Source organism: Bos mutus, chromosome X (genome assembly GCF_027580195.1).
Source record: "Bos mutus isolate GX-2022 chromosome X, NWIPB_WYAK_1.1, whole genome shotgun sequence".
Lineage (NCBI taxonomy): Eukaryota > Metazoa > Chordata > Mammalia > Artiodactyla > Bovidae > Bos > Bos mutus.
This window is the reverse complement of record NC_091646.1, coordinates 29,957,941-29,982,191: the sequence shown is the minus strand read 5'-3', so window position 1 is coordinate 29,982,191 and position 24,251 is coordinate 29,957,941. Positions and strand designations below refer to the sequence as shown.

Below are 24,251 nucleotides of genomic sequence, written 5' to 3'. Positions count from 1 at the left end.
TCTTTTATTTTTATTTTTAAAATATAAAAAACAATCTTAGCTTGAAGACCACACCAAGACTGACCTGGGCTGAAGTGTGCTGACCCCTGGCCAGTCTGAGTCCTTCATTCTGTGGGTGAGAAAGGAAGTGTTTGCTCAATGGGCTTCCTTGCCTACAGGTGCCTGAGGGAGCTGACGGAGGAGCCACAGTCCTGGCCCATGTCTCCTTTTGGTCTTGTGCACTGTGGTTTCTTAAAGCCAATCTCCTGTACCTTGTTTTGGATTTTGAAGATAATACGTGTTTGTCTCCAGTTTTTAAAAGATCAAGACTAGTACACTCCATCAGAAAGTGAAGGATTGTGTCATAATGAGACTTGAACTGAAATGCTCCCTCAATCCCCACCTTGGCAGCCTTTTGTTGATTTTGGTAGAATTCACACTCCCTTAATACCTCATCTATAATCCTAGTGCCTTTCTACCCTTTGGGGCCTAGAAATTGGGGGTTTACTTTTGAGGAAGGTTTTTCTCTTTTGCATAGAAGAATCTGTGGGGGGAGAGTTGTTATTATTACAGCACTTCATGGAAAATGAGGTTGCTCTTCCTATGATTTCAAAGTGACTCTCATTCTCATTGAATTGAAAAAATCCTATTTATTGCCTTGTCAATGGGCAAAACTTGTATTTAAATATGAATCCCAAATCAACAAAACACATTCTTACCCTCTGACTGTGTATTGTAAGAACATGGGGCTGAGGAACAAGTCGGCAGGCATAATTCTCAAATGTTCCATATGTATATTTCATGGAATTAGTATCAAGCCCAAAGACAGTGGCCTAGAACCATGTTGTAGTACAACCTTTTAATTCTGTTATCTCCCTGGAAACACAGGACATTGTGAGAGTCGAATTCTGTTTTCTCAGGAACAGACCTGAGGGTGACAGAAAGAGAATCTGCTCTAGTGGTAAAGGGCTCGCCCCCTGTCTCCCGCAGGTCCCCTTTCATCTGCAGTCACTAACCACAGTCCCACCGCACTGCTTTCTCAAAATGAGAATGTGGAACCCCCTACAGATTGTCTCCACCAGGGCCGCACTTGGGGATTTCTGCTTACCAGTGGCAGCTTGCTCATGCTGGACAGAAGTCCCAGTGGTTGTCATCTACAAACAAAAGAGAAGGCAGCTCCAAATATAGGAATTCCTACCCCGCAAGCCCATGCCAGCCCCTGCTAACAACTCGGAGCTTAAAAAACTAAAAAGCAGAGCCAGACCATCTCACCAGGGCTGTTGCAGCAGGCTGTTGCAGTGGACTGTGTTTACTCTGTTATCTTGAGGCTTGGCGCAGCACTGCATATCCCAGTTGCTGAATACCAAGGGTCTGATGGCAAGACTTTTCTGCCACGTGGCTCTTCCCCAGGTGTCCTTCCCATCTGGGTCAGGCTCTAGGAGACCAGGTTGAAGGCACCCCTCAGTATATGCCCATAGTCCTCTCACAGATTTGGTGATCAGCCCCCTGTGACTCACTTGCCTTTTCCACTTCAGTTTTCTCATTGGCAAGACAAGGTAGTGATTCTCCCTGTCTTTGAATTCCATCTGAATCAGATGGCCACACCAAGGCACTTAAATCACTTGTGCTTTGGAGCATTGAAAGTCGTGGTTTGAATCACCGATGGACCAGAATAAAGATTTACTTAGAAATGATCTAGTTTCTGGTTGAGAGGTTAAGGGCATCATGTTATCATTGGAACCAAGGCTGATGGGAAGAAGATCCTTCATGCATCTGTGAGCCCTGGGGATCCTCAGCTAGCCACTGCTGTATTTCAGGCTCTTTGTAAACCCCTTAAAAGCACATCATCTTATTGAAGTGATTTTTTTCCTTCTACTTGACTAGTGCTTTGCATCATGAGACAACAACTAGTGTCTCAATGTTCTTGGAAGATGTTGTGAATCAGTTTTGGGATATTATAAAGTTTGTTGTTGTTGTTCAGTCACTAAGTTGTGTCTGACTCTTTGTGACCCCATGGACTGCAGCATACCAGGCTCCTCTGTCTTCCACTATTAAGTTATGTGCTTTTAAAAATGAAAGCATGGACTCCTGGAGCTGGCGAGGCCCAGTAGATGCCATCCGTATAGAGAGATGGTGTGGGGTCGTTGATGAAAGGCCTGAGAGCCTGGTTCCTTACACTCCCTTCACTGCCCCTTGCATTTGGGGATGTGTATAGCAAGGCTTTTGTCTCCTGCGTGTTGAAGACTTAGGAAGCTTCAAGAGTGCTCTTGAGATAACAAGTGAAAAAGCACTTAGGAAAATATGAAGATGGTGACATCTGAGAGGGCAGGGGCTGGATCTGTCTCACTCCTGAAGCATTGAATGTGCGATGCGGAAGGTGACGGCCATCACTCAGCCACAGAACCATGATTTAAGAGACAACCTCAAAAACTGCCAGCTTCAAAAATATGATAGAATGTTATATCTTTTGCTGGGTAATACAAACTGATTTTTAAGGGAGGTTATTTTATTTTACTTACTTTACTGAATTCAGTTTGAAAGAAGGTTTCCCTGCTTATTGAAGAGATATGTATTGGAAACTATCTCTAAAATCTGGTTTTGAGCATTAATTCTTAGTTCCTAGAAGCATAGTCATTCCTACTATGGTAGATCTTAAGGTGGTCTTTATAGAAGTCTGTGAAAGTAAAATTCTGATTGTAAAGTCCTAAAGAAACTAGCTGTTTGTTTTCAGCCTGGTTCCTATTTGCTTATAGCAGATATTTTAGCTCTTATACTTTTTATCTAAGTTATACCATATTGTTCCAATGAAATGTGATTTTCTTTAAACAAAAAAAGTAAAATTGTATAACAAAATATAAGAGCTTAAAATGCCAGTCATTTCCTAATTTTTAAAAGAGAGACTTTAAAGTTAAAAGCATGAGGGGAGAGGGAGAGAGCTTCTGTATTTTAATGACATGTTTGACAATTTTAAAATGACATTTTTGGCAGATACACATTTGATAAAAGTCCTATGAATAAAAGTTTTATAATTAAAATACCTCAGAAAAAAAAAAATACCTCAGAAAGCAGTTAGACAGACATTGGAGTAATGCACTAGGCAAGGTTTGGTTTTTCTTTTTAACAAATGAACTTTAACTCCGTCTTCTGTTTAACGTGAGTTGTCTTGTCTTTACAATCATGACGATGATGGGAATATTTTCAGGGGTTCTTAAAACCAGATATTTCAAGATATGGTACAAAACAAAGTAATTTTCTTAGTGGTCTAGCTTTGTTGCCTCTTCAGGTAAGTCGATCTTCTACCAGAATAGAAGGTTTTTTGCTAACAAACATGACTCAGTTTGCAGACTGAATTGGCACATTTGTCCTTTGCCCCCAGGACTTGAGAAACCTGAGGTTCGCGCTGAAACAGGAGGGTCACAGCAGAAGAGACATGTTTGAGATCCTCACAAGATATGCCTTCCCACTGGCCCACAGTTTGGTAGGTTCCCGGGTTCTCCTTTGCTTCCTCTGCTGCGTTCCCCAGTGGGGTGTGTGTGCGAGGCTGTTTACTACAGAAGCTTGACCTATTCCCAGAGGGCACAAGCCTCTCCTCTGCCAGTTTGTATGGGGTGGCTCAGTGCAAGTGACCCCTGCCACCCCCGAGCCTGCCCTCTACCTGGGCCAGCCCTCTTCCAAAGGCCAAAGGTGGCAAGGTGACCACAGGCATGTCCGTGAAGTGCTGTGACATCACATCCCAGAGCTCATCGCCCTCAGCTTGGGAACTGAGAGTGAGGCGGGTCAGGCTTCTGTGGTTCCAGTTATACGTGGAAACAAGTGCTCTGAGCCCAAGGGCCATTGTACTTCTCAAATCCGGATTTGTGGTTTAGGCGCAGATTCTTTATTTTTAAGGACTGACACTTTAAATGTCATTTTATGGGGTTTACTATATATTTGCAGGACAGACTTATGCATTTGTTGCTTACAACCTATGACTTAGTGCATAACAAGTTTTGGGCTGTGTATATCTAAAATTTTCCTTCCTATTTAGCAGACTTAGTAATCTCACCTTGTTTTACTGAGGGACTGAAATAAGCTTTCCACGCATCTTGCTCTTCAAACCATCTTTCTTTGTATTCTGCCTTGATCTTGCCTTCTTTTTTTTTCTTTTTTCCTGGCTTGTGTCCTCTTAATGCCTCCTTCACTTCTGCTGCTTGAGTTTGTTATTTTTTTGTTGTTGTTGTTTTATTTGAAACTTAAATTTCAAAAGATTTATTGATTTTATTTTTGATAGTGTTCTCAGAATTTTCTCTAAATGTCTTTTTAAAAATTTTTATTGAAGTTTAGTTGATTTAATAGTGTTGTGTTAATTTCTGCTGTACAGCAAAGTGATTCAATTATATATTTATGTATATACACTTTTTCGTATTCTTTTCCATTTTGGTTTATCACAGGATCCTCTGCTTGACTTTAAACAAACTTGAAGGCAAACATCTATCAAGGGGAGAACAGGGGAATAATTCTTTAAATAAATATATGCCTTTATTTTAAGTATAGAATAAATAGTGCTCCAGCTAGACTGAAGGTGATGAAAGATGGAACTCTTCTTCCTATGCCTGTCTTTTTTTATTTATTTGTTTTGGGGCAATAGGGACCTGAATTTTTTTCTAGCAAGACATGGCTTCTTTCTTTCTGAATTTCATCAGCAGTTTTTCCATCAGAGGAAATTTATGACTGATGGAAAGGGCAATTATACAAAGACTTGTGGTCTACGGGGATCTGGAGTACTCATTGTGAGTCATGTGTTGATTGGAGATTCAAATGTGATGCTTACAGCAAATGTGATGATATCAAAGAGTTAAATACATGTTAAGCCTTTTCTCAGTTATTGGTTAAATATGTGATTTAAAAGATATTTCAATATTAACATTTTTAAATGACTAGAATAAAATGTTTAATGGGAATACATCTTTGGAATTACTGTGAAAGTGAGAATGTACATCTAATCCAGGAAAACTAATTGAGGGGATGGGTTCTGTCCTGAGTTTTGCATATCTGGCCTTATATAATCAGAGATGTGAAGATGGTTTACACAGCAGGTGTGAAGGAGCTGAGGCCCCAGTCCATCTCCTGTGTGATCTTGCTTGATCAGTCATCTCCTTTCTCTGGGATTTTCTGTCTCCTTTTGATTTTACTAGATGGTAAAGAATCCACCTGCAATGCGGGAGACCTGGGTTTGATCCCTGGGTTGGGAAGAGACCCTGGAGAAGGGAATGGCTACCCACTCCAGTATTCTGGCCTGGAGAATTCCATGGACTGTTTCGTCCATGGGGTCGCAAAGAGTCAGACACGACTGAGCAACTTTCACTTCACTTCACTTCACCCTAAAAACAGGTTAAAGTGTTGAATCAGCTTTCCCCTAAACTACTATTCCATTTCTCATTTCAGTCCAAACTTCTGGAAAGAACATTCTAGTCTCTCCACATCTCTGGTTCATTCATTCCCCTAGACCATTCTAGTATCCAGTTTTATTGAAGGTACCTCCTTGGAACTGAGACCTCTCTCTGGCTGAATCTAGTGACTCACTTCAGTCTTCATTGTTTTTGATCTCCCCCAAGCATTCAGTAATTTTGACCACTCTCTTTTTGTGAGTCTTGGTTTCTGTGTTGCTGTACCATCTTGACTGTTCCTTCCTAGTGTCCACTGCCTCTGTTTTTTCCTTAAGTGTAGACATCTTGGTGGTGGTTCCCTATCAACCTTCTTGTCTTGTTACTCACTTTGCCTTGATGATTTTGTTTAATCCATAGCTTAAGCTGTCATCGCTATATGGGTAATTTCTAAATCTAGTCTTGAAAATTGGCCTTGAGTGAATCTAAATGAACCTCTCAAACACCTTCCTCTGGAAGTCTGTGAGAATCACAAGTTCACCATCTCCCTAACCTCTTTGCAGTTCACCAGAACTATTCTTCAGCCTACATATCCCTCAATTTGGATGATCCTCAGTTTCTCAGGTTCAAGAACTTGAAGTCAACTGCCCTGCCCCAATCAGGCATAAAACTTATTTATTGTATTGAAGTACAGTTGATTTACAATGTTATATTTGTTTTAGGTATAAAATATAGTGATTTAGTATTTTTACTGATTATACTCCATTTTATTATTATAAATATTGGTTATATTCCTTATGCTGTACATTACACCCTTGTATTTTATTTATGAAGTCAGCTTTCTCATTCCCCTGCCTTGCCTCCCTAGCTGCATCAATTCCAAATCCTGTAGGTTCTGCTTATTGTGTGTTATTATTATTATTGGGTGTTATTATTATTATTATTGTGTGGTTCTGCTTATCGCTCAGTTGTGTCTGACTCTTTGCAACTCCATGGACTGTAGCCCGCCAGGCTCTTCTGTCCATGGAATTCTCCAGACAAAATACTGGAGTGGGTAGCCAGTCCCTTCTCCAGGAGATCTTCCTGACCCAGGGATCGAACCTGTGTCTCCTTCCTTGCAGGCGGGTTCATTACCATCTGAGCCATGAGGGAAGAAGCCCAGGTTCTGCTTATGAGTAACTCTCGAATATTTCTTCCCATCTACCTGTGCTTCCCAACTCACTTTCCTTCCAACTTATCCTCCTCTGTGCTGCTGTCTTTTTTTAAAAGTACTGTATGATCATGTCACTCTATGTCCCTCTCTTCACACAAAAAATGTTCAGTGACTTCCCATGGCTTATACCCTAGACTCCAACCACATAGGATGGCCCTGTGCCCCTCTGGTATACATAGAACTTTCTCAATTCAATCTTTGGTTTCCCCGTCCCCTCTACCTGAGGTCCCTTCATCTCTCTAGAGCCCATCCCTCACCATTTTGCTCAGTCCTAGATCCTTTCCCACATCATGCGTGATCCCTGGTGGGAGTTCATCACACCTGTCACTTGTTTGGACTTTGTACGTCCTGCTACTGGAGCACTTACCTCCCTCAGTCTGGCTTCTGTCATAATTATATAGTAATTGCCCATCCCCCTCCTATTCTGTGAGCTTATCAAGGCAGGATCAGCCTTTATCTATCTCTCTAACCTCAGCATAATCACTTCTGCATGGGAGATGTACAGTGATGGCTTTTTTAAGTGAATACAGGTTCAGAGGAAAGTGAAGGAAAGTTTCATTCTGTGGAGAGACTTGGGATGGATTTCTGGATATTGTGGGTGTGTTATCAGAGGATATAGGATTCTGGGTTGCTGTCGTTGGAGTGGTCCAGAGGGGTGCTTTGCTTTATTTTTTGTGTCTGTGCTAGGCATCCCTACTTTTTTGTTTAGGAAGACAATAAAGTGAAAAACTGGAGAAAAAAACAGGAACTGAATGGCTCATACAAAGTTGTGGAAAATTATATTCTCTTAAATTTTAACCACTCAAAGTCATCTTAAAAAAGAAAATCAAACTATTCACCAAAACAATACAAAATAGAGATAAAAACAGATCAGCTATTGACATAGCTTGGGGCTTCCCTGGTGGCTCAGATGGTAAAGCGTCTGCCTGCAATGCAGGGGACCCGGGTTCGATTCCTGGGTCGGGAAGATCCCCTGGAGAAGGAAATGGCAATCCACTCCAGCACTCTTGCCTGGAAAATCCCATGGACGGAGGAGCCTGATAGGCGACAGTCCATGGGGTTGCAAAGAGTCGGACACGACTGAGCGACTTCACTTTCACTTTCACTTTGGAATGTTAGCCCCTGCTATTCCATTCAGTGTGTGCAGGTATTTCATCAGTCAAATTCATTTCAGGGTAGTGTGTTGGGTTGTGTTGGGGGAGCCATGAAGGTGGATGACAAGAAGTTGTAGTAGGATGAATGAGACCTGGTTACATTTGGGGATGTGACAGAAGTGATGTGACAAACACATATGTCTCTGATACAGGTTGGTCGACAGCCAGTGCCATAAGAGGCCAGGGAAGCCAGCTGGCGATTCCCAGAAAAGGAACAGGTCCAGCTGGAAAAGCCTGCGTGGAATTGATAGTCATTTGGGTTGGGCCTTGAGGATGGTTGTCATTTCCTGTGGACGAGGATGGTGGAGGAGGTGGTTTTTTAGGCAGAGGCAAGATCCTGACCCTCAGCACTAGGGAGGGTAAGTTGGCAGCATGGAGAGTGCTTATTAGGTGCCAGAAAGCATGGGATGGGAGGAGGGGGCAAGAGCTGGGCACATCAGGTGGAGGGATCTGCTGACTCAGGAGCTTGTACCTTGGGAAGTAGCGGAGACTTAGTGAAGGTTTTGAAATAAATGAAGCCAGGAGTAGGGTCAGAGGGAGGACCAAACAAGATGCTGGTGGTGCAGGTGGAGACCACATGCTTGGGCGGTAGTTTGATCTCGGAGAACTGGGAGGAAGGGTGAGTCATCCTTCCTTCTGAGGTCTGTGGCCTGAGGGATAGCAGGGCAGGGAAGTAAAAAACGGATTTCATTTGGGGAAGCAGGTAGGAGCTGGGGCGAGGAAGGAGGATGAGGAATTCTATTTTGCTCGCGGGGCCAGTTAGTATCTTTTGACAAGAGTTTCCAGCAGCAATTGCAAGCCCACCTCTTAGAAGAGAGTCCAGAAGTATAGACCTGGAATCATGGTGCTCCATCTGTTTGGAGTCATGGATTCCTTTGGTAACATGGTGCAAGTTAGGGTTTCTCCTCCACTGACAGACACACTTAGGTACAAAACTGGATGTAAAATTTTAGGGGACTTGGAGCCCCTTGGAAGCTCACCTGTAGGTCCTGGGTTGAGGAGCTCTGGTGTGTACCTGAGAAGCTAGCAAGGAGAATGATGGTGAGAGAGGTGATGGGGAGAGCCTGCAGGTTGGGATCTGTGGAAGCCAAAGGCAGAGTGAGCTCTGAGAAGGTGGTGATGGGTGTGCGAAGTTGTGGTGATGGGTGTGTGAGGTTGTGGGGCTGGGGAGGACACTCAGGAAGAGGTCCTTGGGGACTGGACCCCCTAACTGTGGATTGCTTGAGGCTGGGACACTCCTTTCTCATCCTGCCCCTCCAGTGTCCAGTATAGGCATACACTGGTTAAACTTTTATGAATCGCAGGCGGTGGTCTGAGTGGTGGGGATGGGAGCCAGTTGATGGAGGTTTAAAGAGAGAGCAAGGGATGTTTCAAAACACAAAGTAGTGGTAGCAGTCAGCTGGAGGGAAGACATGTTTCCCTGAGAATCTGAAAAAGGTGAATGAAGATGGTGGGCAGGGGAAAGCAAGAGAGAAGAGGGTTCCTTTCCTGAGCAGAAAACAGGGTGGGGTGGGGGCATGGGCTGAAGCCCATTTTGCAGGGCAGGTTGGGAAAGGAGAAGGGACAATTATTCCTCTGAGACAGGAGGGGAAGAAAAGTTTCCAAACTGCCACAGTGGGGAATGCGAGAGTGTGCCAGAAAGGGATTTCCTGGAAGCGTAATCTAAGCCTGATTGCATTGAACAATACAAAGGGCCCCTGCTTGAAAAATAGCACTTTGTTAATATTACTGAAACTGTCAAAGCAGCTGCAGATTATCTCAGTGATTGTTATTGGCACTGGATGCCAGAAGTAACGTAGCGGTTGTGTTGGTGAAATGGTGTCTGGAGGCCGAGAGAGCTGGGTTCCAAATCGAGCCATGAGCAAGTGGCATGTGAGTGAGATTTTTTCTTTCACACCAGCCCTGGCTCTCTTGCGTCCTTCCCCATTAGTATTTTCACCACTCGGTGTGTTCATTTGGGACTGAAACTTTGAATTGACCTTGAGCTGTTTAGCCACACACAGTGGATCCCAAACCATTACCTTGATTGGTTCTATATTAAGTCAATCCATTAAGACTTGAAAATTGTTTAGATTGCACTTTCTTTTTGAACTGGGACATTTATTTTCTTGTTTTATTTTTGCTTTGCTTTTCAACAGTAGAAATCGTACCATTTTCTTAAATGATATTGCAAGTCAATACTAGTTCTAAGGAAATGATAGAACTAGTATTTCTTTTTATGATAAGAAATGTGACAATGCCTCTGATATCATGGTTGTTTTTTAAAGGCAGGTGTACATATGAACAGAGCCTGATACTGCTACAGAAAAATAGTTTAATTGTTAGAGTGGTATGTTCAATGCTAAAGATCCTCTTTCATTGATTTCCTTTATTGTTTGCTCATTGTTTTACTCAGATGGAATCATCAGAGATAATACAAATTTTAGATGGGAGTTTTTCTCTTTTAAACTCTGAATCCCAATCTGTTATTGAGTCATGAAAATATTAAGAGCATCTCTATCTGTTATCTGTGTGTGTCTGGATCATGGTATAAAGTCTTTGGCTTTCTGTTACTCATAGTCTAGAACGTTTGATAATGATAGAATATGTAGAATAAATTGTGTTTTAAGTTTATTTATGCAGCAATACAGGAGAAGGCAATGGCACCCCACTCCAGTACTCTTGCCTGGAAAATCCCATGGACGGAGGAGCCTGGTAGGCTGCAATCCATGGTGTCGCTAAGAGTCAGACACGACTGAGTGACTTCACTTTCACTTTTCACTTTTATGCATTGGAGAAGGAAATGACAACCCACTCCAGTGTTCTTTCCTGGAGAATCCCAGGGATGGGGGAGCCTGGTGGGCTGCCGTCTATGGGGTCTCACAGAGTTGGACACGACTGAAGCGACTTAGTGGCGGCAGCAGCAGCATGCACTAATACAGTTGCTTAAATATATCTTTATCTTTAGGTCTGTGTGGATTTTCTTGACATTTGTTTAAATGAAGGGCTTGAGTGTATGATTAAACTCATGGTCTGTAGATTCACATAAGGGAAATGTAGAGCTAGAAGAAATGGAGCCCGAGACCCAGCTGCCAGGCTCCCAGTGGCCTGGATTGGGGAAGCTCAGTAGTGGGAGGAGTCATTCGCAGGTCCCTTCTGCAGGGTGGTTGCCAGCATGGGACCCAGGCATCCAGAGTTCCATGTCTGAATCCAACTCAGTCCTTTACCTGCTTCGCAACTTTGAAAATCATGTAATATTTCTGTGCTTCAGCATTTTCATCTCCAATGGGGATAATAACAGTCTCCACCCCACAGGGGGTTATGTGAGGATCAAATGAAAAGTACTTACAAGAGCTCCTGGCACGCAGTAAGTGCCCAATAAATGTCAGTGCTTCTGTTCTTAGCGCCCTGTGTTTCCCAGCAGGTGGAAAGAATAAGGATGATTACTCTGACCCACTCTTCCCAAGAATATGAAAAAAGTCATTGTGATCATATGTGGGACACTTTAAGCCCTTTAAAAGAAAGATGCTCCACACGTAACAGTTAGTAGTCTCAGTAACCAACTGAGGCTTGTACCTTGCTAAAGGATTAGTTGAAAGTCGTCTGTTTGAGAGCGTGAAAAAAAAAAAAAGCATCTTAAGTAGAAATGGGATGTATGGGCAGTGGTGCCAGGTAATACACAGGGCTCTTCAGAAGTTGTTTTCTGTTCTTTCCACCTGTGACCCTGCTTGCGGAGTAGCATGGCTCACTCAGGTTTGTGTCTCTGCGCTTGCCCCCTTTCTGGATTCGGCTCTGCAGTATTGCCGTATTTCCTACTTTTTGTTCTTCTATGAGCTGATTAGCAGTCAGAGACTTGTAAAGTCTTCTGGTGTTTGCTTTAGTAAATTTGACCATCTTTTGGGCCCAGGGGAGAAGATCCACTGGCTCTGACCCCAAGAGAGATGCTGCGGGTTCCAAGGCCTTTTCTGTGGAGAGCAGCAAGCAGGGCCCTTGTCTTTCTTCCTGGCTTCACTGAACCCCAGCCTGCCCTGCCGTGTGGTCTGAGCAGAGCCATTTCCCCTTGTGTTCTCATGGCACTTCTCATGGTGCTTGCCTACCAAAATAATTCCATAAAGGATACGACACGGGGCTGGGAGGATACATCTCTTTTTTGACCCTACGAACCGAGAATGAATGACCTGGGGTACTTTTTCTGTGCTTTGAGGTTGTAAACCAGACTGAAATGGAGCAGACTCTTCCTTTCTAGGCTGATTACAGATTAATAGCCAACAACCAGAAGCTCATTTTCACCTGGGAATTGAATGAGAAGCTACACATGTGCACTCACCTCTTAGCCTGGATGCGGACTGAGACCCAAGGGTGGCTTATTTCTCCATCTCTTTTTCTGACCAGGACATTTTTTTTTCTTAAATTAACAGTAAACTTGGCTCATAGAGGGTCTAATCATGCTTTTAAAGCTCCTCCCTTCCTGCATCCTGCAAGACTTTGCCCTCTGTCTTCATTCTGTCTCTCTCCGCTGCCCTCTCCCCTGGTCTTGAGACATGCCCGGCCATCCTCCCTGTGCCCATCTCTGGGGACTGTGGTCCCAGCTGGACTGCCCTCTACTTCCCCGTGCCGCCCTCCATGTCCAGAAGCACAGTGCTCACCGCTGGTCCTCACATCCTCCCTTCCACTCCCTGCCTTGCAACTTGGGGGGAACTGTTGGGTTTTCTTTGGGGGGGAGGGTTGTTTTCTTTTAATTAATTTATTTTTAATTAGAGGATAATTGCTTTACATGCCGTGTTGAGACAGTATGGTACTGGCACAAAGACAGAAACATAGATCAATGGAATGAAATAGAAAGCCCAGAGATAAATCCACGCACCTATGGACACCCTATCTTTGACAAGGAGGCAAGTATATACAATGGAGAAAAGACAATCTCTTTAACAAGTGGTGCTGGGAAAACTGGTCAACCACTTGTAAAAGAATGAAACTAGAACACTTTCTAACACCATACACAAAAATAAACTTAAAATGGATTAAAGCCCTAAATGTAAGACCAGAAACTATAAAACTCCTAGAGGAAAGCATAGGCAAAACACTCTCTGACATAAATCATAGCAGGATTCTCTATGACCCACCTCCCAGAGTAATGGAAATAAAAGCAAAAATAAACAAATGGGACCTAATTAAACTTAAAAGCTTTTGCACAATGAAGAAAACTATAAGCAAGGTGAAAAGACAGCCTTCAGAATGGGGGAAAATAAGAGCAAATGAAGCAACTGACAAAGAATTAATTTAAAAAATATACAAGCAACTCCTGCAGCTCAAATCCAGAAAAATAAATGACCCAATCAAAAAATGGGCCAAAGAACTAAGCAGACAGTTCTCCAAAGAAGACATACAGATGGGTAACAAACACATGAAAAGATGCTCAACATCACTCATTATCAGAGAAATGCAAATCAAAACCACAATGAGGTACCATCTCACACTGGTCAGAATGGCTGCTATCCAAAAGTCTATAAGCAATAAATGCTGGAGAGGGTGCGGAGAAAAAGGGAACCCTCTTACACTGTTGGTGGGAATGCAAACTAGTACAGCCACTATGGAGAACAGTGTGGAGATTCCTTAAAAAACTGGAAATAGAACTGCCATACGACCCAGCAATCCCACTGCTGGGCATACATACTGAGGAAACCAGAACTGAAGAGACACGTGTACCCCAATGTTCATCGCAGCACTGTTTATAATAGCCAGGACATGGAAGCAACCTAGATGTCCATCCGTAGACGAATGGATAAGAAAGCAGTGGTACATATACACAATGGAGTATTACTCAGCCATTAAAAATAATGCATTTTAATTAATTCTAATGAGGTGGATGAAACTGGAGCCTATTATACAGAGTGAAGTAAGTCAGAAAGAAAAACACTAATACAGTATATTAATGCATATATATGGAATTTAGAAAGATGGTAACGATGACCCTCTATGTGAGACAGCAAAAGAGACACAGATGTAAAGAACAGTCTGTTGGACTCTGTGGGAGAACGCGAGGGTGGGATGATTTGAGAGAATAGCATTGAAACATGTGTATTATCATATGTGAAATAGATTGTCAGTCCAGGTTCAATGCATGAGGCAGGGTGCTCAGGGCTGGTGCACTGGGATGACTCTGAGGGATGGGATGGGGAGAGAGGTGGGAGGGAGGGTCAGGATGGGGAACACATGTACACCCATTGCTGATTCATGTGAATGTATGGCAAAACCACTACAATATTGTAAAGTAATTAGCCTCCAATTAAAATTAAAAAAAAGTTTTTTAAATGTCGTGTTGGTTTCCACCATACATCAACATAAGTCAGCCATAGGTACACATATATCCCCTCCATCTTGAACCTTCCTCCCACCTCCTACCACATCCCTCCCCTCTAGGTTGTCACAGAGCACTAGTTTGAGTTCCGTAAGTCATACAGTGAATTTCCACTATCTATTTTACATTTGGTAATGTATATGTTTCGATGCTACTCTTTCCAGTTGTCCCTCTCTCTCCTTTCCCCACTGTGCCCACAAGTCTGTTCTCTATGTCTGCATCTCCATTGCTGCCCTGCAAATAAGTTCATCGAAACTGTTGTTTTGAAAGTGATTCCAGGCCCTACAAGTTCTCCTACTTGGTAGTCTGTAAGACCTTGGCCTCTTCCACCACACTGTCATTCAAAGGTATTTTTTTTTTTAATTGAATACCTGCAATAGATGTTTATAAAATATCCACCAGATGTCCCAAGTTAGAATTGACAGAGCATCCCTTTGTGTCAGGGCTGCTGGGTCTTCCACTTAATTCACCACCTCTCTCTTCAGCCAGGCTTGGTCTCCTGGCTTGTGGGGCCTACTTTCTTGGGCTGTTGGTGATGATTGCCTGTGGACTCATTCCTTGGGCCTTTATCTGTGGGAAGACTCCAGGGCCAGGATTGAAGGCAGTTTTACGTTTTCTTCTGCCAGGCGTTTGGGGGGCACTCCCAGCATGGGGCACTCACAGATTAAATTCTCTGCAGGATGTTTTTGGGACTGTGAAAGTTTTATGAGTTTTGGCAGCCCTGTGCTGTAGGCTCCCTTGCTCAGCACAGTTCACCTAGACAGGTAAGCTCCCTCTGAGTCTCAGGAACTTGTTTCCTGTTTGTTCTTGCCCTAAGGGTACAGTGTTATTGAAGGAAGTTTCCAGTTTGACACCCATCTTGGCCAGCCCAGGGCATTACATCTTATCTCCTGCAGCCGAAGAGGCCACAGAAACCAGTCCTGCCCACTCTTCTTGTTCTCTGCATTCCATTCACAGTTTGGCTTGGGCTTCTGAGAGTCTCTTCTTCCCTTGTAGGCTCATGAGTGCATTCTTAAAAAGGGTTTCTGTTTTATCCAGCAGTTTTAGATGTTGTCAGCAGAAATATCAATTAGAGCATCTAGATCATCACGCTGGCAGACACCTCTCCTGTGGCTTCTGAGGTCTCAGTCTCCTGGCCCTCCTTTTCTAGTTCATCAGCTTGCTTCTTGGAGAAGGCAATGGCAACCCACTGCAGTACTCTTGCCTGGAAAATCCCATGGACAGAGGGGCCTGGTGGGCTGTAGTCCATGGGGTCGCTAGGAGTTGGACATGACTGAGCGACTTCACTTTATTTTTTCACTTTCATGCATTGGAGAAGGAAATGGCAACCCACTCCAGTGTTCTTGCCTGGAGAATCCCGGGGACGGGGGAGCCTGGTGGGCTGCCGTCTCTGGGGTCGCACAGAGTCGGACACGACTGAAGCGACTTAGCAGCAGCAGCAGCAGCTTGCTTCTGGCATCTAAATATCGGTTTTCTAGAAAAGTCCATCCTTGCTCTGTGCTATCCCCAGTCTTTTTTGTTTTTGTGTTGACCAGCATTGCCTTCATGGCTTTGTGTTTCCCATTAGCTGCTCCATGACTTCAGCTGATGCCTAAACCTTTGTTTAAAATTAATCTCTCATTTTCCCCTCAAGCTTCCTTTGAGCTGCCAGTTTCTCTATTGCTGTCATTTCCTTCCCCCCATCTTCCTCCTCCTCCAAAATCAGGGTCAGTGGGAGATTTCTCTTTTCTGTAACATTTACTAAATCCAAGTGTTCTTCGTCCCCAGCCCAACTTAGTTCAGGTTTCCATCTCTTCTGAGCTGTGGGGATGGTGCTTTTGCTGATTTTTGTACTTCTGTTTCTGATCCAGCCCACACTACACATGCTGTCTGTCAGGTTTCTGCCCCTGGGAGGCAGCTCAGACTATCTCACCCCTTCACCTCTGAAACTTCAGCCTCTCGTCTCTCCCTGTCAGTGTAAATGCAAACCTCTGTTCTTGCCACCATGCAGCCACATCTCTCCACGGTCTCCTGTTTTTCTACCCACCTGCGGGCTGGCTGCCAGACCGAGGTGTTTGCTGATGGCCTCGTGTTTTCTTTCATTTTTGACTTTTTTGTGGTCCTCATGGTTACCGTGTCCAAAGTCGTCTTACCTTCCAGGTGATCTCCCATGCCACTAGCACCCCTCCAGGCCTGTCTGTCCAGAAGTAACTCTGGCATTCCCTGGCATCACATGGCACTTTATCTGTACCTTTCAGGGCACTTAACCTGCTCCTCTTTACATGAACAGTAGCTGCTCCCTCCTCATCTCTCTCCTTCAGAGGATTTCTAACTCTTTAAAGACAGTAGTGGTGTATTACTCTCTTTTTATCTGCTTAATACCTTGTTCACAAGAGATAGTGTCTGCTAAGTAAATGTTTCTTAAATGTATCTAATAATGTCAGTGGAATGAATGAACAGGAGCTAGCAGCCACCAAGTGACCTATAAGAATATCCTGTTTAGAAAGGGCTTTTATTCAGCAAGCATTTATGTTGAATTTTTTTTTAATGACTAATGTATGCATGGTTGAAAAGTAAGGAAAGATTAAAGGACTGAATGTTTGTGTCCCCACAAATTTTCTGTTGAAGCTCTAACCCTCAGGGCAATGGGAGGTGATTAGCTTTAGATGCAGTCATGGGGGTGGTGTCCCATGATGGGATTAGTACCCTTTTAAAAAGAGGCCAGACTTCACATCTCCACCGTGTGCAGTACAGCAAGAAGGCCATCCTCTATAAACCAGGAGGTGGATCTCAACAGAATTAGACCATGCTGGCTCCTTGACCTCAGAATTCTCAGCCTCCAGAACTGTGACAGATAGTTTGTTCTTCTAAGCCAGGTATCTTCTTATAGTAGAGTGAACTAACTACAGCAGTAAAAATAGTAAAAAATATCTGCCTCCCAGCACCCTTTAGCCAGCATTGTCAGTGTATTGCTATCCACCCAGTGATAGTAACCTATGCAGGCAGTTCATTATTTATATTCCTTCCTCCTTTGACCCTAATGGAATATGCTACATATGCACCTCCGTAGCTTGCTTTCTAAATTTACCAATACATACTGCCTACCAAGTGGGCTTCTTCACTCTGTTACTACTCTGTTTGCTGTCTCATACTTTATTTAATCCTCTGTTGATGTATATTGACATCATTTCTAATCGTTTGTCCCTTGGTATGTGATAATGAGTCCTTAAAATGGGACAGTGGAGAGGGGCAGTAGAGAACAGACTTGAGAAAGATCAAGAAGATCAGATCAGTAGAATTTGTTGATTGACCAGTTATAGTTATGAGGGGAAATGGATGATAGGGATGAATCCAACCTGGGTAAACAGGTTGATGGTGGGGCCAGTGGTCAAGATGGGCAACATAGGAACAGAATAAAGAAGAGAAGACAAGTTCGTTTTGGCTGTGCTGAGTCACAGGTTTTAGGGGACAACCAGGTGTGGGTATGTGGGAGGCCAGTGGCTGCATAGATCTGAAGCTTTAAATAAATAAACCTGGGGAGAGGTTTATTTGGTAGACCTGGATTTGATCGTTGGCATTTTCACTGACGTGGCCAAAGTTATCAGGAGAGAGAATTACAGTGAAAAGTGATGTCACATATGAACCCTGAGAAATGTCAGCCTTAAATGATTATAATTTTGACAAATAGTAAAGAATGTTCTTTTTCTAAAATGATTGAAATGACATTTCAAGTGAACTTTTGTAGTCCTTTCCTGAATAAGTGAATATGTACATTTATAAATGAAGGTAAGGGTGACTCAAGAATATTAAAGCCATTTTCTCCAGGGAAAAGGATAGTGGTAGAACTAGGAGAATTCTTTATGCAAACAGAAGTAGCAATGGTAATTCATGCACAGGTTGCTTTTTGACCTATGAGACTTTTGTTAGACTTTTGGATGAAATTACTTTTGATGCAGTTGTACAAATTCTTACTATGTCAAGTCATAGTAAAAGGCTGAACGCTGTATCAAGCATGAAGCCATTGCTTAGAATTATAAACTTTGCCAAGTTTCAGCACCTCCTATCGTTCTTCCTTAAAATTTTAGACTTTTCCTCCTAACTTGAATGAAAGCATTATTGTTCTTATATGAAGTGGTCTTGTTTCTTGAGATAATTTTACATTGCTGCACCCTTCAGTGGTAAATGGAAACTTTGAAAAAGGCTAATGTCTTCAATTTTGAAATGAAATTAGGAAAAAATGCCTCAGATTCTTGTTCAAACATTGCAGAATTCTATCCCAAAAGAGTTAGTGATTGGTTTCCTGAATTTTTAAAGCTAGGTCTCAGAGATGCAGTGAATCGTGTCCACTGATGACCATGCTTTGTGTGGTGACAGCATCATTTGAAAGCACTATTATATCTTACAGAGCTTATCTATTTACTTCCTTGAATACTGTGAAAATTGTTTTCTTCTGTAACTGTCTCTGTCTTCAGTGGTATTTAATTTTTATAAATCTGACACTCAAAAATCCAGTTCTGAGAGGCAGCACGACAAGGCTTTGGCTGTCTGTGAAGGCCCTTCGAGAGATCTAGGAATTCTAACTCAGTGACACAGTTCTCCCTCCTCAAAGAAGGAAGCTCATGAATCACTCAGTGTTTATAGAATCTACTCAATAACAATAAATCCAATCTAGATGTTTAAAGCGAGTCGGTGCATCTTTATATAAGTGCCATTTTAAAATGATGGCTAATTAAGCGAAAGCTAAAATCTGCTGTCATTTCAGATTTTTGCTCCCACAAGACACAACAGTGATAAACGGAGCTAAATTAAAAAGACAAGTTACATTCTCTTTGTCAGAGTTGTCTTCCCCAGTGTGAAATTGGAGATTTTCATCTCAACTTTGTCCTTTAACATTTTGCAAATGTTACATTGTACTATTTTTAATCCTGGAAAAATGCACAACATTGCTTTTTTTTTTTTTTTTTTAAGTCTCCATGCCTGGTATTTCTTGACTAGTAGGAATCTGAATTGGTGAAATGCCCAAATATTCATACAGAGCCGAATAAAGGAAGACATGCTCACGTGAAGCCAGGGGTGAGCACTTGAGAGTGTCTGTTTTCTGATGTCAGTTGCCCAACTTTGATACTGGGCTCTGGTTATGCAAGATGCTCACGTGTGGAAGGCTGGGTAAAGGGCACATGGGTCTTCCCTATACCTTTCTCTGCAACTTCTTGTCAATCTATAATTATTTCAAAAATCACTTAAAAAAATAAAAAAGTCAAGCAGCCCCTCAAATAGTCTGAGCACACAGAGCCCTCAGAAAGATTCCTAGTGTTCTGGTGTATCCATGGCCCTTCAGGATCAGGCCATTACCACCCTCCCCCAGAGGGTCTTGATTCAGCGGGGTGAGCTGGGGCCCAGGCAGTGCCTGGCACATTGGGGAAACCCCAACCCCATCTCTGAACCCCCTACCCACTCCCTGAGCTGGGATTGAATCCTTCTTGGGAAGCAAGATGGGTGCAGGGGCAGGGTCACTGAGGGCACGTCATCACCATCCTTGAACCTGACTCCCTGTGCGTTCCCACGAGGGACAGTCTCTAGAAGCGGTTCCCACCATGGGACTCATGTTTCCCAAACAGTGTCCCAACCTGACCCAGGGCTGTAGGTAGGAATCACTGTGGAAAATGGCAACCTGCAAATCAAATTCTCAGAGACTCAAAGCCTTAAAAACTACATGTCTATAAGGGAAAATAAATGACAGGTAAAATCCTCAAGAAACGTAAGCTGCTAACTTTAGGTTTTAGCATTTTCATGCAGGAGCTGTAATTAGCCTTGTAACAAGTAATCACTTGTAGGGAATACTTTTTGATAATAAGGCAAAGATGAATGGGTGATGTTGTCCTTGCTTTAATGCTTAGTAGTCTTAGTTTTTTGGTAATAATCCACCTTTATGTTACTCTATTGAGAGCTTGTGTTTTTAAACTCTTGCTTTGTTCTCTTATCTTAATCTTTAAGGGGGGAAAAGGGTAGAAATTAAAATATCTGGGAAGTAATTCCTGTACATTCAACTTTAGAAAATGTCCGCGTTGCTTCTTATAGGATGCTTACTTCAGTAGAGCCAAAGAGTTAGTGACAGCTCAGTGTTCACATCGTATTTTCCTATTTAAACTAGCAAGTAATACGTTAAAAAGGTATTTTCTTGTAATTGTCAGCTAATTTATTTGGATAGTTAAAATATTGGCTTGAACATCTGTTCTTTTCCACCTTAAGCTCCAGTTCAGTGTTAGATGTGTTGCTTTGTATTTCATGGCAAGAAATATCTTGCTGTTATTTGATTCATAAACTTGCCTGAAATATTTGAGGTCCAAGTGTGGTTCTTAGCATCAAGTGTCATCACAGAGTTCCCATAGGCACGTTTCCTGAGTCAAGGATGCCAGTCATGGACTTGTCCTATATATCTAGACATCACTCAGACTGTGACGTGTTATTCTAGAGCTATTTCATGAGAAAGGGCACCTGATAGGTTGTGCTACCTTGAGGACACTGTATCATTACCATATGATACAGACAGTTCTCTTATATGACTTATAAAAGAAGCTATGGAAATAGCTTCTGATGACAAGAATTTTGTATACTTACCTTACACTTATCAGTAATTTTAATATAAGATGCAAGAGCATATTGGAAGCAAATAAAGAGTTGGTTTATTTTTAGTGGTTGAGAAGTAGTAAGTTACATTGAAAATGCTGCTGGCAAGTCAGAGGACACTCTTGGCATTAATACACATTATTTTTCTGGAGAGAAAGCTTTATCTGGCCTTTTTGAGTAAGCAATTTTATTCTTCTTGAACAGCCACCGTATTTGCTTAAGCTTCATGGGAAAGATGCAAATAACTAAAAACCAGAAAAAAAAAATGAACAAAAACCATGTTGAAATCAGGAACTTATTTCAGGAAAGCAGATTCTAGGTTTTCTTCTAAAGCGAGTAACAGTACAGCCTCACGTCATCTACACGCATCCCACTGGCATGAGGTTCAGCAGTGTTGAGTATTTACCCAGGCCAGGTCCTGACAGGTGCAGTATCTGGTGCTCAGATGATGTCACCAAAAGGATGCTTGGGCATGTTCTGTAGATGCCATGTGTGAATAAAGACGTGTGCTATGCATTTTAGTGCTCGTCTCACCAAAGGTCCTTCTGCCTTCAAGTTAAACTTCAGTTAACAGAAATCACTTGTTTTCCCCAAGGGTACTGAATAATCAAGTATTGCTGTGGATTCACTATCAGCCTAAAGCCTCAATAATCGCACAGCTAGATCAGTGTCATTGCTACTAGACAGCACTGGGGCCTAGTGCAGAGTTGAGACCTGCTGAGGGGGGCACAGCCCTGAATGTTCTTTGGAAGGAATGATGCTAAAGTTGAAACTGCAGTACTTTGGCCATCTCATGCAAAGAGTTGACTCATTGGAAAAGAGTCTGATGCTGGGAGGAATTGGGGGCAGGAGGAGAAGGGGATGACAGAGGATGAGATGGCTGCATGGCATTACTGACTCGATGGATGTGAGTCTAAGTGAACTCCAGGAGTTGGTGATGGACAGGGAGGCCTGGCCTGCTGTGATACATGGGGTCGCAAAGAGTCGGGCACAACTGAGCGACTGAACTGAACTGAGGGGGCCACATGCTTTGGAAAGTTCAAGAAGATCTTCCAGAGATCATGATCCTGATCTGCTTTCACCTTAAACCTCTTGCCACAGAAAACCAAGACTTCTAAGTGATGATTTTCCAGAAATTCTCTATAATTCTCTATAATGGGGTCAGGTGCACCTGAGGCCTTAGGCTGATGGATGGAAGGAAGAGACTTAGAGGAAAAGTGCCTCCAGAGAAAGTACTTGTGCAGGGGCTGTATAAAGCTCTCCATTTCCATTTGATCAAGAAATTTGTATTCCACCTATGCGGGCCAGCTACTGTTCAGTTACTGGGGATTGAGGATGGGAAGAAAGCAAGTGTCTGCCTTCACGGAGCCCATGGTCTAGAGGATGGTAGGGGTTCAACAGTAACAAACAAGTAAATACATGTCAAATGGTCACAAGTGATGGAAATAAAATGGGAAGGAGGATGAGGGGTGCTGTTGACGGGGGGTGTGTGTTGTTTTTCTGTAGAGTTTTAGAGAAAGGCTCATTGATTAAGGTTATATTTGAGCAGAGATGTGAAAGAAAGAAGGGAGGAAACCATGAGGGCAAGGATTCCAGACAACTGGAACAGCAGGTGCAAAGGCCCTGAGATTGGTGTGTGCTTAGTGCTCTTGGGGAGCAGCACTAAAAGCCAGCATGGCTGGAGCAGACTGATGAAGCAGAGGAGCAGAGACATCGTGGGAGAGGTGGCCAGATGGCGGAGGCCACGGGGGCCATTGCAAGTACTTCCACTTTTATCCAAAGTGAGATGAAAAGCTCCCACAGGAGGATTTGGGGGCAGGGGAAGGATTTGAGCTGACTTAGGTTGTGCCACTACTACTCTGACTTTAGATGTAAAGATGAAAGCAGAGTTAGGAGGCGTTATTATAATAATCCAAGTGGAAGTGGCAGAGCCTTAAACCAGGGTGCTAGCAGTGAATGATAAGGATAAGCCAAGGTGCAAAGGATGGGGCTGGCATCTGCTGAAATGGGGAGACTGGGAGGAGCAGGATTGGGTGGGAGTTGTGAACATCCCAGTCCTCTAGCCATGGTGTGGTCACTTGTGTGGCCAAGTCTGAAGATCACAGTGGAGCTGCAGAGTGATAGATATTTAGGAATTACCAGGGTATGGATGGCATTTGAAGTCATGAAATTCCTTAATGTCACCTTGAGAATGAGCATAGAGAAGAGATGAGTGTCGTTTCAGAGATCAGGGCATTGATTCAGAACTCACAGAGAAGTTAATTAAGAATTTTCCTAATGTTCTGTCTCTTTCTTTTAAGAATTTTCCTAATGGTCTGTCTCTTTTTTAATAGATTAATGCATCACTGGTCCCTTTTGAGACAGTGGCATTGTTTACTAATCATTGTTGGATTTTCTTCTTTCTTTTTTTTTTAAGTGTCTTTTACCTGATTGATTGCTAATACTGCTTAAAATTGATGGGTGTTTTTGGGTCTGGAAGTCTGATTTTTGTGCAACAGCATTTTAAAAACAAACCACCAAAAGTCATGTTTATTGTAAAGTAATTAGCCTCTAATTAAAATAAATAAATTACTTTACAAAAAAAAAACACTAAAAGAAAAAGTCATGTTTGTAGTCATAGAAAACTGTGGTCTCAAAAGTAATGGTTAATCAAGATAGAGGGTAGCATAAGTCTAGTCTGAATTTGCCACTGTTATTTCTGGCTTAATGGGCAATTCATATTGATGTATGGCAAAACCCATCACAATATCATAAAGTAATTATCCTCCAATTAAAATAAATAAATGTTTTAAAAAACTGACAAGAAAAAGTATTAGGTTGTTATTTCATTGTAGGCAAATCTGGTAAAAAATAAAATAAAAATCTAAGGTTGTGGTATTAGTAGAGTATTAGTTCCTTTACACCGAAGTTGACATTCTGGTTTTTTTTTTTTTTTTTGCCTTTTCTAGCCAATATTTGCATTTTTGAATGAAGAAAAGTTTAATGTGGACGGATGGACCGTTTATAATCCGGTTGAAGAATACAGAAGGCAGGTAAGTCAGTAGATACTGTGCCATGTGAGGAATCTCAGATGTGCCTGCTGAGGATATATGCCTTTGGTCATGCTCTTTGAGAATTAGTAACACCCTTGCTAAATACTTTTTTCCTAGCAGTAGTATAACATGGCTTATTCTGTCTGTCTAGTACTGTGAAGCCTACAAGCTCTTACAGGGCCATGTTCAAGCTGCATTGACGGTTGCATGGGTAATTTCGTTTTCTTCCCACTACACGAAGAACATCCATTATATGTTGTCCACAAAATGAATCAAATACTCAGAGTCTAGAAAAGCCAGGCTTCTGTCTTACTACTCAGGAATTGATGTCACAGTGTATTTATGTGTTTGGGAGCTTAACTATTACTGGCAGTTAGATTTCAGTTATATTCATTTTGGCTTAGAGATTCAAATGAATTAGAACTGTAATGATGACTTTTCCAGGCAAGCTTTGATGAGTGTGTATGAGAACTGCCTTTATTGCTGTCTTAGTAAACTTTACCCATGTGCATATTTACTTGCAACAATAAAGTAGGAGGCTACGAGTATTGTTGCTGTTCAGAGGTG

At 42.5% G+C, this 24,251-nt stretch overlaps 1 protein-coding gene across 6 annotated transcripts in view; it reads left to right on the top strand.

Annotated features, from left to right (window-relative positions):
• The window catches only part of MTM1 (myotubularin 1), a 92,469-nt gene that overhangs the window by 41,590 nt on the left and 26,628 nt on the right, over nt 1-24,251 (top strand). For all 6 annotated transcript variants that reach the window (XM_070365807.1, XM_070365809.1, XM_070365806.1 and 3 more), the window contains 2 exons: nt 3,356-3,457; nt 23,601-23,684. In XM_070365807.1, coding sequence (XP_070221908.1) covers nt 3,356-3,457; nt 23,601-23,684 — 186 coding nt within the window. The remainder of the gene's footprint in view (nt 1-3,355; nt 3,458-23,600; nt 23,685-24,251) is intronic.